Source organism: Oryza brachyantha, chromosome 8 (genome assembly GCF_000231095.2).
Source record: "Oryza brachyantha chromosome 8, ObraRS2, whole genome shotgun sequence".
Classification (NCBI taxonomy): domain Eukaryota; kingdom Viridiplantae; phylum Streptophyta; class Magnoliopsida; order Poales; family Poaceae; genus Oryza; species Oryza brachyantha.
In genome coordinates, this window is record NC_023170.2 from 11,986,615 (window position 1) to 11,999,590 (window position 12,976).

The window sequence follows — 12,976 nt, forward strand, 5'->3', positions numbered from 1 at the left end:
AAAGCATTGCACGGCCACATGTAAGTACTGTCATCACTCTCGTTAATCGTTTCCTAAACACTGTCTGTAGCAGCGTTTGCCTGGTAATCCATTTCGGTTAAATTTTGGTGTTGACCAGGTCAACATGGGTGTACATGTGAGCAAAACAAAGGAAATTGTGCACACATGCATAGCTCTGTTGCTGAATGAGACCAGGTCACCGAGCTACTCTCTGATTGAATCTGGACATAATATATAAATCTGCGTCGAATATGCCGCGAATTGGTAGTTTTTCAGGCCCAACAACCATCCATTTAGATGCTCTAATCTAATCAGCTTGCTCTCATCACCAGTACCATGTGACTTCAGAAGCATGGCAAATTGGGGTTTCTGACTTTCTTCCATCTGATGGCTGAGAGAGACAACAGGTAATGAGGTAACTGTGTGGAGTACTGGCTAGACTACGGCCGGCAGTACCAGTTATTTATTCAGATTCTCTCGTTTTTCGTGTTAAATGGTATGTTTTTTTAAAAAATTTTCCATAGCAAAGTTGCTTCAAAAAATCATATTAATTTATTTTTAATTTTTTTATAACTAATAATTAATTAATCATATATTAATCTGTTACTATGTTTTGCGAGCCGGATTACATCTCCCCTAAACAAACGCTTCCCACAAGTAGTAGCATCCACTAGGGGGATTGAGAAGTCGCACGCCTAAATATTCCATCAACCTCCAGCAACTAACAGCATAGAAAAATGGGGACCAAATGCCAAAATCTTTAATTGTTTTTCATATTTTGACAAGGTACAACGAGGAACACATCCATTCACTCCACACGTACACACGCCTACGCGTTTCTTTTGGGTTAGATCGGATAACAGTGAGGTTCTAATGCATGGGAAACGTGTAATCCCACTGAGCATGTGCGGTCTAGTTATGGCTAATCATGGGATTAACCCTAGTGAAACGTACGGAGAAAACACCTAGAGCAGTCCCCAATACATACAACACTCTGCACATCATCTTAGACTAACTCCTACAGTACAAAACACTTAAAAATGGTAGAAGAAAATTGATAGTTGTGATTGTTTGTTTTTTTACTGAAAAGTTATGGATTCTAATTGGGGTAGAGCACTAGACTGCTCTAATGCCGTGCAAGCTTCGTTACTAGAATCAAAGTTGCGATCCGCTACTCTCACCATCGAAGGCAACAGTTTCCGAAATAACAAGAGGCCGATTATTTGTCTTTCCCAGAGAAAAAAACAAACAACTATATATTTGTAAACCAAAATTAATTTATAAATAAAAATTTTATAAACATGTTCTTAATAATTTAAAAACAACATTAAAAAATAAACTATGATCAAAAATCTTAAAATTAATTTTAGATTTAAATTTTAGTTCATAAGTACGAATAAAAACGAAAAAAAATATAGGTGCAATATGGTAGCCGGTGCAAAGGGAGAAAAAAGGTGTGCCATGATGTGACACTCCTTTAGGCAGTATTATAGCATTACCTAGAGTCATTAAGAACACACCTTAGCTGGTTGTCAACTAAATATTACTCCTCCTTTTTTTCGACAGAATTGATTTTTGGATGGCCTGATCATTTGTTTTATTAAAAATATAATTATTAATTATTTATCATAATTTCATTTATTACTAAATAAACTTTAAAATGATTTATAATTTACATATTTACACAGAAATTAAATAAGACGAGTAGTTAAATATAAATTCAAAAGTCAATAATATAAGAGAGCATAGTTTGATCATATAGTACATATATTTGTTATTTCGAATTACGGAGTGTTATCTTAAAAGATGAGTACACGTGAGTTATGAGTTATAACTTGTTAATTATTAATTTTGAATTTCATAATTAATAAATAAAATACTAAATTGAGAATCCAAGATATGCACGATTTCATTTTTATTAGTTCCAAATTTTAGTATTGTTGGATCTGCGGAAGAAAAAATAATGAATCCATGGTATTTTCAATTATGTGTCTTATCAAATTCAAACTCTCAATATGATCTACGGTTATGATAAGATGATCGATCAAATCGACGGTCAAATTATTTTAAGTTGTATGGGAGCTCTCTCAATGCATTTATTTTCTCAGACTATTTCACTTGAGCATTTAACAAAATATTTTTTTCTCACTTTACCATCTAAAATTCAACGTTAATATGTTTCAAGTTTCAACATATTTAGATTGGACACATGGAAATCGTGTATGCATGCACTTTTTTTTATCAAAAAAATGCTTTGAATATTACAACTTTATAGAGCTTCCGAAATGTTCATACTTTACAATAAAAATTAGTGACTTAAGTTACATTTTAAAGACTATGTCAACATTAAAAAAAACACACCGTGATTTCGTGATCGGAGTAACTACGTCTCTTCCGGTGCTAGTGTCACATTGCATGCGCCGGTTAGGCACGTCACCAATAGGTCAGTCCTTACGTTTGATGGCATCAAGAAGCAAGAAGAGGAACACCGGCTGGTGAAGTAACAAAATCATGAAAATCAGATGGTTGCTTGCTTGCTAATCATGGGCGATTTACACTGATTTGATCCCCAGGTCAAAATGTGTGTTGTATTATTGATGATAGAAAAGAATGGCTCACAAACAAACACTCATTTACTAGTGGGGAGCAAAAAGGCCTTGGAAAGAAAAGCCCATGCTGCTTAGAGTTAGAGGAGAGCTCTGTGCATTAGTGAGCCTGGAATCACAAAAGGGGAAAACCCTATGGTCCATGGCCACACTGCATGACTCACACACCATGATCTCCAGTCAGCTCCACTGCAAAGCTTATTAGCTGCACCCCTAGACAAACTTCCCCCAAAATTTTAACTTTGTCATGGCAACAAATGATTTTGGTTTTCTTTTAGTCGTTAGTTGTGGTGGTGCGCTACGCCTCCCTTCATAGACTAATTTGGACCAACAAACAAACGACCTCTCATCCAAAGGAGCAAACAAATACAAAGAATCATAAGGAACATGGCATGTCAAAATCCTGCTAGATCACTCAAAAGTTGCATATGTGCAGCTTATTGGATGACAGTGCAACAGCAACATCAGCAGCAGCAGCAGCAGCATACAAAGGAGAAGCATCTGTTGATTATCATCAGGGAGAGTGGCAAGTGGGTTGGGTTGGTGATGGATCATCATGTTACAGAATTTTTCCCACCTTGGCAAGGGGGAATGAATGAGTGAATGAAATGGCAATGGCTGCGTAGCCATGGTGCACCGATTCGACGGTGGCAAACGCACTCGGCGTTCTTGGCAGCCGCTGGTCCAGATAAACCATTGGAGAAGGAGCAAATGGAGCAAAAGGATCACATGATTCGCTTCTGAGAATAATAACGAAGGCTTTATATCTTCACAGGAAATGTCAAAAAACCTGCTTTTCAATCGACTTTACCAATCTCAAACAGAAACAGAAGAAAAGATTACAACACTATCCAATGTTTTAATTAGTTACGGTATGGAGTATATATTCTTGGTAAGACCTCGGATGTTTTGGATTACAATTAAGAATGATTAGACAAGCAAACAAAACTGGATGACACTCGAAGGCAAACAGCACCTGCTCTTCTTGGTAGCGCAGCAGAACCTTCACCTGTGCTTTTGTATAACATTTTTCTTCGTCAAATCACCTGGTGCCCTTCCCTTTCATTTTCCCCTTCCCTTTACCAAATCCATTTGCGCTTCCTTTGCCTTTCCCCCGTCCCTTTCCGTTGCCATCCGGTCTCCTGTTCTTCTGGAATTTGCCGTCTTTTGAGGGTCCATCATGCCTCCTGATATTTTTCTGGAATTTCTGGAATTTACTGTCCTTTGAAGATTTATTCTTCATGCGGGCAATATCCATTGCTTTTTGCTGCCTGCTCTTTTGTATTTGTTGGGGATTTCTAATCTCGGACGGTACATCGGCATTTGGTATATACCGGTGCCCACGTCCAGCTGCAGTGTGTTTTCTGTTTCCTCTTTGATGGCTACCTGCAAAGGGTGGTCATGGCATCACGCAGCATTAGAGATGTTACGACACTCAACAGAACAAGGGAAAGCCATGCTGACAAAATTTATTGGAAGATAAGAACAAGCACACGCAAATTGCAAAAGGCAGATAACAATGCATGTGATTATGTGAAGCAACCCTTATCCCATTCAAATGCTTGTGATTCCATCAGGTTTCCAGTCAATTTGGGTCATTTGTCACCAGGGTTTCCTTATTTGTACACCCCCTGATTTCAGCTATTAACTCAAAATAATGCAAGTCCATCCATTTGTGACAGGTGTATCACTAAGCTAACCAGGAATGGATCAAGCACAAGGACCACAACAACCAACAAGGCAAATCTGAACACAATTACAATTAACCTTTTTTTATCATGGCTCAAGAAACACAGTAGTCGACTGCATTAAAAATGGCTTTTTACCAGCCCTGTCTCCCAAGCTCACACAATCCCATAGAATCCCTCAACGTTTCATAATGAGGGAAAAGTAGAAAATAAATAAGCTATCATTTGCAATGAAATTTTATATATACAGGTATGATACACAAGGGATGCAGACAACTATGGGTAAATTATGCTGTGGTGGACTGATGTCAAGCAGTAGCTTCAGCTCTACCTAGTACTCCAAACAAAAGATCTGGTTGAGTACATACAATTTTGGAATGTGGATGCATAAGCATGTGATCATATATTAGATTATCGAAGAGCTATTTTGTAATTTATAAACCCCACAAAATATGGTCAATTAAAAAATAAGCTCGCCAGATGAGAAACTATGAATGAAATCATGAAAAGCAAGACATGCTATAGCACCATCCTGCCAATATTGAGCAACCAAATTTGGTTATTAATCCTTATAAACAAAACGGGCAGATAAGAAATAAAATAAACTTCAAAAGAGTTGACATTAAGAAAAGGCATTCCGATCAAGTGACACAATAGGAGGATAAATAATGCATTACCTGTCGTGGATGCACCCTCTTCTGCAAAGTGACCAGATCTTCCGCCACTACTGATAGCTCTATGTGTTTTCTGCTGCCATTTCTTGTAGATCCCTGTTTTTGTTGGCTTCAACGTTGCACCACTTTCCGTCTTAATCTAAGGAAATTTGGCAGGTCTCATACATGAGAAGTCAATAATTGTGTATTCTGTGACATAAAGGAAAAATACGAACTAGAAACAGAACTCAATGTGGTTCACTTCAGACGCAGATAAGCAAAGTGGAAAAATCATTTCAATCATAGAAAACAAAGGTAAAAAATTGACCTGCCAAGCAACTGTGTAGATTATGAGATTGAGAAACAAAATCAATACATATATCCTACGCATTGGAAGAGCATCATATCTCACTGATGGAAAGGGCAAACTACGCATATTGACAAGTGACCATTAAATATTGAGAAAACTCCTTATTTTCCATGCTTTACTCATTTTCCTTGTAGTTGCAGGCCACTGAAAAAACATCCAATTTCTTCTTATTCTACTGATGGTATCTACATGTTTTCTCATGCAACTCCTGCCATCCTACCGCGAGTGAGTTGCTGTTGTTACAGCCTTACAGGTATTATACCTGTCAGTTTTTTTTTTCCTTTCCTTTTTTGCATACATGGCAACCTAACCTTGGTTGTCATCTGCTAGTTCACATCCCTGCAGATGGCCCACTCCTTCAGCCCTAATGGCAGCAGGCTTTTCTTTGTGGCCATCATGTGAAGCAGGCCACAGATCAAGGCACATCAGCGGAACAACAGGCAATGGGAGCATGCTCCAAACTCCATTGCAACACAAACCGCGACTCAATTTGCAGGGACATCTTCTCAGCTGTCTGTGTTCACCTCTGTGTGTGAGGTACAGTCATGTGTTGTTCCAAGGAATGGGCATTTGCATGAGTTCATTCTCTGGTTACTAGTCATTGTAATCATGTTCGAGTTGCTATCCATGGTGGGAGTTCAGGATATAGTGGTTGTGCGAGACATGAAAGAAGACAGAAGAAGTTGGTCATGAGGAAGAAGGGCAATTCCATAGTTTCAGACCCTAGTTAACAGGGCGTTAATGGAATGTTGGAAAGTTCTTCCGACACTTTAAAGAAACAAAGATTCTTAGAGGTGTACAAGGAAATCTGCTGCTAAATTCACATAGTAAGGATTTTTTTTCCCTCTTAAATATCACAGAAAGAAAGATGCAGAACATCTATCTTCAACAATTAACTAACAAACTCAAAACTACCTCTATCAGAGTTGATGGTCTGTTAGAGAACAAGAATCCATCACCAGTAAAAAAGAGTCTTCAATAACAGTATCCAGATGCACTCATACACAATCATGATTACAATCATGCTGGGAGTTATCAGACTAGGGCCACGTTCGGGGGATGAATTATGAGGGTTAGTTTTCCAACGCGGAAAACGCAGTAATAAATTAGTACATGATTAATTAATTATTAATTATAAAAAATTAAAAAATGGATTAATATGATTTTTAATGCAACTTTCCAATGGATTTTTTTTCAAAAAACACACCGTTTAGCAATTCGGGAAGCGTGCACGAGGAAAAAGAGGTAATATGGCTTAGTTATCCAAGCCAACGAACGCGTCTTAGGGTAGTTAACAGAATTGATGTTAGAAAATTCTAGGTTCCAGTGGAACTATAACCCCTGTGTTCTAAAATTGTGTTTCTAACTTTATAGTAAGAAACCATTTCAGATGGAGGCCTGGAGGGTATCAATCAAAGCACCTACATGACTAGTCGAGTATAAGTATATTTTAAGAATGAAGGCACTATTTCCTATTGTTATTTCTAGTTCAAATTGATACAGCCAACAAAGAGCACAAGAAATCCAGGATATCTATGACTAGCCTAGCATTTGCTAAGTCTGTACCATTACAAGGAAAAAGAATATTGGAATCTAAATAAAGCAATTCAACTCGTTGTAGAGATGGCAACAAATATGTTTACTACCTCCGTTTCACAATGTAAAACTCTCTAGCATTGCCTAGATTCATATGGATACTAAACACACACACACTGACACACACACATATCAATAGATGAATGTAAGCATAGTCAAATTGTCTTACAATATGGAACGGAGGAAGTACTAGTCTAGCAATGTGCATTTCAGTGTCTCTTCCAAAACAAGATTAAGCACATAACATGACCAAGATTTACCTTTCCTGTAGCAGTGACACGATCCCCACTATTTAACTTGACAAACTTGTTCTGCAGTAATGAATAAACACCATGACTACGTGCAAAATACATATCACAAAAATTAATGTCACAATCAATGGTCATACCTTTTTCCAGTGATATCGAGTTTTCTGTGACTGCATACCCGAGGTTTCATCATCGACTAGATCAAGAACAGCAGCATCCAATCTGCATGATAGCATTATGCCTTTACTTAAGAACGCAAGACTGTGAACCTGAAGGCTCCATTACAAAAATAATAAAAGCATAGTTTGGACAAAAGCACTGTGCATCCAATTATTGTCTTTTGAATTGCAAGCAGCAGATCCTACAGGGAGCTCTATGGTATTTGTGGTTGGATCAAGCAAATATAAGTATGCTGGAGGGAAATATTAATTGATATTATAGCAATAAATGCCACTCGTCCAGCACAGGTATGAAAAATGGTCGGACAGCTAGGCGATACTGGCCAGGAAAGGTGTTTTTTTTTTCATACTAATTTTAATTAAGAACTGTTACTACTGCTTATGGAAACCAAACTGGCATGACATTTTGAAGAAAGGAATATCAAAACATTAAGTGGAAAAGGGAAACATAAATAAACCAGATAGAGATAAGAACAGGCTGGCTATCAATAAAATTTTTATATCTGATTTTTATATCCCAGGTCCAAACAGCATTGCTTTTCCCAGTAGATGCTGAGTTCATTTGATATGGCGATTGAACTTTGGCATTGGAAAAACTCAATTAGCCTCCAACTAAAAGGTCACAATCATATATCAGCAAGTGCATACCTGTTTTCAACAAACCCTTCATTGGCCCTCACTGACAATCCAGCTTCCAAATGCTAGAGTAAAAGAAAATCAACGAGGGCAACAAAAAGCTACATCAGGCAGCTGTTATTTAAGTAATGAAAAAACATTTACAAACCCATGGAAATTTTGAATTGGAGGATCTTTAAGCTCTTTGAGAGGCATACTTGGTTTTGAGGCACTGAACTGATGTAGTAGTCTTCATCTCTAAAGCTCTGTGACTTTCGCTTATTACCACAAACTTCTGAAATGGATATAGAATACAAAGTAATAAGAGTGATGATGGTGCAACTTCTCCAGGAATACTGTCAGTGAGGAAGAAAATTCAAGATGCCCTTTTAACTGAGAACAGCAATAACAGAGGTGTTGATCGCACAATGGGGAGAAAAGAATTTAGGACCTTTCCTCTCCCAGTTTGAAATGTTTTCCACCATTTCTTCCTGTATAAATAAAATCACAAAAATCAGTATACAAAGCATAAGAAAAAGGTGCCGTACTCAATGTAGCATAGACAGCACAAGAAAAAAAAGTAGAATGGTTTTAATACTAGCAAGTCATGTTTTCCCCATTATTCCATTAACAAAACAAAATTCTAACTTCTAACTGACAATTAATCTAAAAAATGAAAGGCACAGGGTTGCCTGCCCTCTCTATGACTGTATACTAGGGCAGTTGAGCCCATAATTAACCATTTAACTCAGACAAAGTTGCAAACACCCTTAGGTGGGCAACTGAAAACAAGAAACTAATGAACTGCAGAAGAAACAATTGCTAGAATAATAATATTCTTTATCTTTACTAGAATAATAAAAGAGCTCTTTTGGAGTAGCTTCTCCACATAAATGACACAACTCCACAAATAGCATAGCTCACAAGGTCTGGTTTGATCTTCAGTCAGTCTAACAACTCACATCCTAACTGATTGGAATTGACACACCTAGCTGCTAGAATTTCCAAGATCTGACAAACTTATCCAGTTAACAACTTATGTACTTTTAACATATCCAAGTGGTGGTCTGAATTACGCTATGTTTGATGGGAACAAGCAAATATATGCCATTTAAGAGTAATACCTTTGGATCTGGATCACCAGAATTCTTTTGATGCACTAAATTTATGATACCCTCATGCACTTCCCTTTTTTTTTTCATCACATCAAGATATTGATTTGAACCCTGAAAGCAATGCAAGACATTGATGACAGCAAATTTAGAAATAAATGCTATGACACGATTACACATCTCTGTCACATTTGGATGTATTACATTCCAGACATCTAAAAGTATATATAAAAAGATTTAGTTGTTGCGAGTTTAGAAGAATAACATGCAAATATGATGTGCAAAATTCATAAAACAAAAGAAATACTTGATTACTTTAGAAAATCTTGATCTAGCAGCTTCACCCTCGGCCTCTAAAATCGTCTGCTTTGGCCTAGTATAAGTATTAATTTAAGATGAGAAGACCATTACATGACACAGAATAAGCAAGTGAAAGAAAAATTTGGAAGTAATCACAATTCAAGAAACTACCTAAATGATTTCAAGCGCTCTGAGAAGGCAAGAGCTGAAAGCTCATCTGACCCAAGTACTTCCCTGAAAATTGGATGAAGACCTTCACGAGGCAAATCTTTTACCCTTCTGATTGATTCTTGTGAAGGCATTGGACGAGTCTTCAAGTATAACCGGAAAGCATTAGTGCATGGCTTTTCCAATGCAATCAGATCTGTACAACCACTTATGACTTCTTTTACTCCATCTGAGACAAGATCAATGATTGTCTGAGGAAAACGCCCATATACTGTTTCTCCATTTGCAAGAGCTTGATCAATTTTCAAATTCATTCCCTCCATATCCTTCAGGAGTTCCTCCTCTGTTGGAGCAGGTCTAAGAGGCTTTGAAAGGAATAGATGGAGGTCCAATAAATAAGGCATATCCTCTGAAGTGACAAATGAATATGCTGTTCCACTTCTACCTTGTCGGGCTACTCTTCCAACCCTATGAACAAATAATTTAGGCTTTGCAGGAAAGTCCCAGTTCACCACATTATCAAGCAATGGGATATCCAGACCCCTTGCAGCAACATCTGTCACAATTAGTAACATGGTTTTTCTTGCCCTGAATTTTGAAATATGAATATTGCGGGCTTCTTGATCCATAGCACCATAGGAAAGAGAAGGTTCTAAGCCCTCCTCAAGGAACAGAGTATTTAAGAACTCTACATGATGCTTGGTTGAAACAAATATTATTGTCTGTTCCTCAGAGCTGATTCGCTCCCTGACCAAGTACAGTAAAGCTGCTAGTTTCTCCTCCTGGCGCAGTGTGAAAAAGGCAAGTTTAAGATCAGGACTGATCTTTTTGTCCAAATCAAGTCTTACAATTTGTGGGTCACGAAGGCCAGCTTTTGCAAAATCTGCAAGGGCTTGTGGCAAGGTGGCACTGAAGAGCAATGTTTGTCGCGTATCACTCAGCTTATGTAGAATTTCATGCAGTTGCTGGATCAACCCCAAGCTAAAGAGGGAATCTGCTTCATCAAACACAACATATTCGACTGTCCTAAGGTTCAAGTCCTCAACCTCCGCCAAATGGTGCACAAGTCTGCCTGGTGTTGCAATTATGATATCTGGATTTTCTGCCAATTCCTCAAATTGACTCTCCATGCTATCTCCACCAACGATCAGGCTAGTCTTTAGATCTACACAAACAGAAAAGTATATATACAACTCATCAACATTGTTGTGGCATTTTATTTGGCAGATAGAAAGACACAGCGTAGAAAAATATATAAAAAATGTTATTCAAGTTATAATGAAGATACAGACACCACTGGCAAATTACTCAGGTCTCAAGCAGCTGAACCTGTGATGTATCATGTCAAAAATTGGACCGTATTGTCATAATAAATGAGAAACATGATACTGAGGAACACTTAACAAAATCACCAGCAACAATAAAAAAATCAAAAAATGGGATAGAATCAGGGTTTGCGTTACCGTCCATACCGCGTATGCTGAGGCGCCGCGGACCCGCGGTTCCCGTGCGGTAACCGCGGAAGCCGCAAAAACCAGGATGAATTTGAAAATCAAAAATTTGAATTTAAATCTTGCAGGAAAGGCGGCTTGCCACGCGGTTACCGTGCGGTGTTGCATAGGAACCGCAGCTAATGCTTGTCATAACAGCGCATGAGAACAGCGGAAATCGTGGTTTCCCGCGCGGTTTTCACAGCCAATACCGCAGTTACTACAAGGAAACCGCAGGGAGAAGAAGATTTAAAAACAAGAAAATCTGTGAGATGTCAAATGCAAAAAGAACTTTAAAAAATCTGAAAAAAAATACAGGAAAAATAGAAAAATATTTTGTGACTATATTTGTAAATTTAGGACATAATATAGGGAAAAAAATTTTGACATGACATTTTCTAAATTCTTGACATTACAACATACAAACATACACTGTCATATCACCCTTCACCAAATAATTCACATCAATAACAAGTAACAATAACTTTATTTTGATTGATGCGTCACAACTATACCTACTACCCATTAATACGAACAAAACTATTATGTATGTGCTAACATGCACATATAATTTTCCTCCATACATACTTTCGCTATATCTATCGTTGTATATTTGTATTTCAACATTATGTACAATATGTGTCTAGTGCAAATTAATAATGACTCAACAACAAAATATTCTTAATCATCTTCTTACAAAATATTATTTGCAATAGGCTATTTTTTAAAAAAAATTTCCCCAAAATTCTCGGATATGATTTTTAATTACGCCAGAAATACATTTTTTCATGAATTTCTTTGACAAAACTATACCATATATCAACCTATACAACACATATTTTTTTGGTTAAATTCCCTCAAATTTAAAGTCGAAACCGCAGCCATACCGTTACCGCTCCTCAGCGGAGGGCCTGGTTACTGTGGCTACCGCGATAACGTGAACCCTGGATAGAATAACATGAAGCTACAAACATGCGATCAATGGCATTAAGAATATTCCAGGACATTGATCAATAATTTAACAGAACATAGAAATAAAGGAAATTTCAGAGAGAGAAACATTCTAAGACATTAATAACCTGCTCTAAGCAATAACGACATATATAAATATATAGTTAGCCAAAACATTTCTAATATCACGTAGCATGAGAAAGTATAACCACAATTCCAGATTCACCAAGCTAATTAGCTAAATTAGTTGGGAGTGGTAACGAGCGCGGTACGCACTAGTGAACTTCCCAAGCTGATGGGTGAACTTGAGCGTCTGCGTGGCGAGGTCGCGCGTCGGGGAGAGGATGAGCGCGCGGACGCCGGCGCCGGCGTCGTGGCGGCGGAGGCGCTGGATCATGGGCACGAGGAAGGCGGCGGTCTTCCCGGAGCCCGTGCGCGCCATGGCGGCGATGTCGTGGCCGGCGAGGATGAGCGGCATCGCCTTGCGCTGGATGGGGGTGGGGACGCGGTACCCCTTGTGGCGCACCCCGCGGTACACCTCCTCGCAGAGCCCCATCGACTCGAACCCGCCCGACTTGGCCTTCTTGTTCTTGCTCGCCCCCTTAGCCTGCTTCGGCCGCCGCGGCGGCGGCGGCCTCTGCTGGTCCGCCACGGCGCCCGCCGGGGAGGAGGAGGGCCTCGGCTTGCCCCCGCGGGGGGTGGATTTGGAGGGCGTGAGGCGCGCCATGGGAGAGGAGGAGAGGTAGCGGTGGGTTTTAGGGCTTTTTTGAGGTCTCGGCGACGCGGCGGCGGAGGCTGCAGGGTTAAGCTGCGAGATGGCGCGGCCGCGCGGGGGAGGCGGGCTGGGCCGGGCCGCGCCGGGCCGGAAGCCTGGAAAGATGGAAATTTGGGGTAGAGATTGTGGATGGGCTAATGGGCTCACCCCTATCCTCCTTGGAGAAACTGGGCCCGTTTGTAAAAATCAGCACTGGGCCACCTCTATTCTTCAGAAAATGCTCCA

At 39.1% G+C, this 12,976-nt stretch overlaps 1 protein-coding gene across 1 annotated transcript; it reads right to left on the minus strand.

Moving 5' to 3' along the window:
* Nucleotides 1-3,347: 3,347 nt before the first annotated feature.
* LOC102719319 (DEAD-box ATP-dependent RNA helicase 29) lies at nt 3,348-12,745 on the minus strand. Its single transcript, XM_006660066.2, has 11 exons — nt 12,253-12,745; nt 9,539-10,700; nt 9,383-9,440; nt 9,080-9,181; nt 8,407-8,446; nt 8,174-8,250; nt 7,989-8,041; nt 7,302-7,383; nt 7,174-7,224; nt 4,972-5,107; nt 3,348-3,992 (listed from the first exon to the last, which is right to left on the minus strand). The coding sequence occupies exons 1-11, from the start codon at nt 12,701-12,703 to the stop codon at nt 3,649-3,651; spliced, it is 2,556 nt and encodes an 851-aa protein (XP_006660129.1). The 5' UTR covers nt 12,704-12,745; the 3' UTR covers nt 3,348-3,648.
* Nucleotides 12,746-12,976: the final 231 nt, after the last annotated feature.

Excerpts from the sequence above, each read along its gene's own strand:
- LOC102719319 (XM_006660066.2), bottom strand. The coding sequence starts at position 12,703 with ATGGCGCGCCTCACGCCCTCCAAATCCACCCCCCGCGGGGGCAAGCCG. Across the intron at positions 5,108-7,173 it reads GTGTCACTGCTACAGGAAAG|ATTAAGACGGAAAGTGGTGC; the intron begins GTAAATCTTGGT and ends AAATTTCCTTAG. Across the intron at positions 3,993-4,971 it reads AGAGGGTGCATCCACGACAG|GTAGCCATCAAAGAGGAAAC; the intron begins GTAATGCATTAT and ends CACCCTTTGCAG.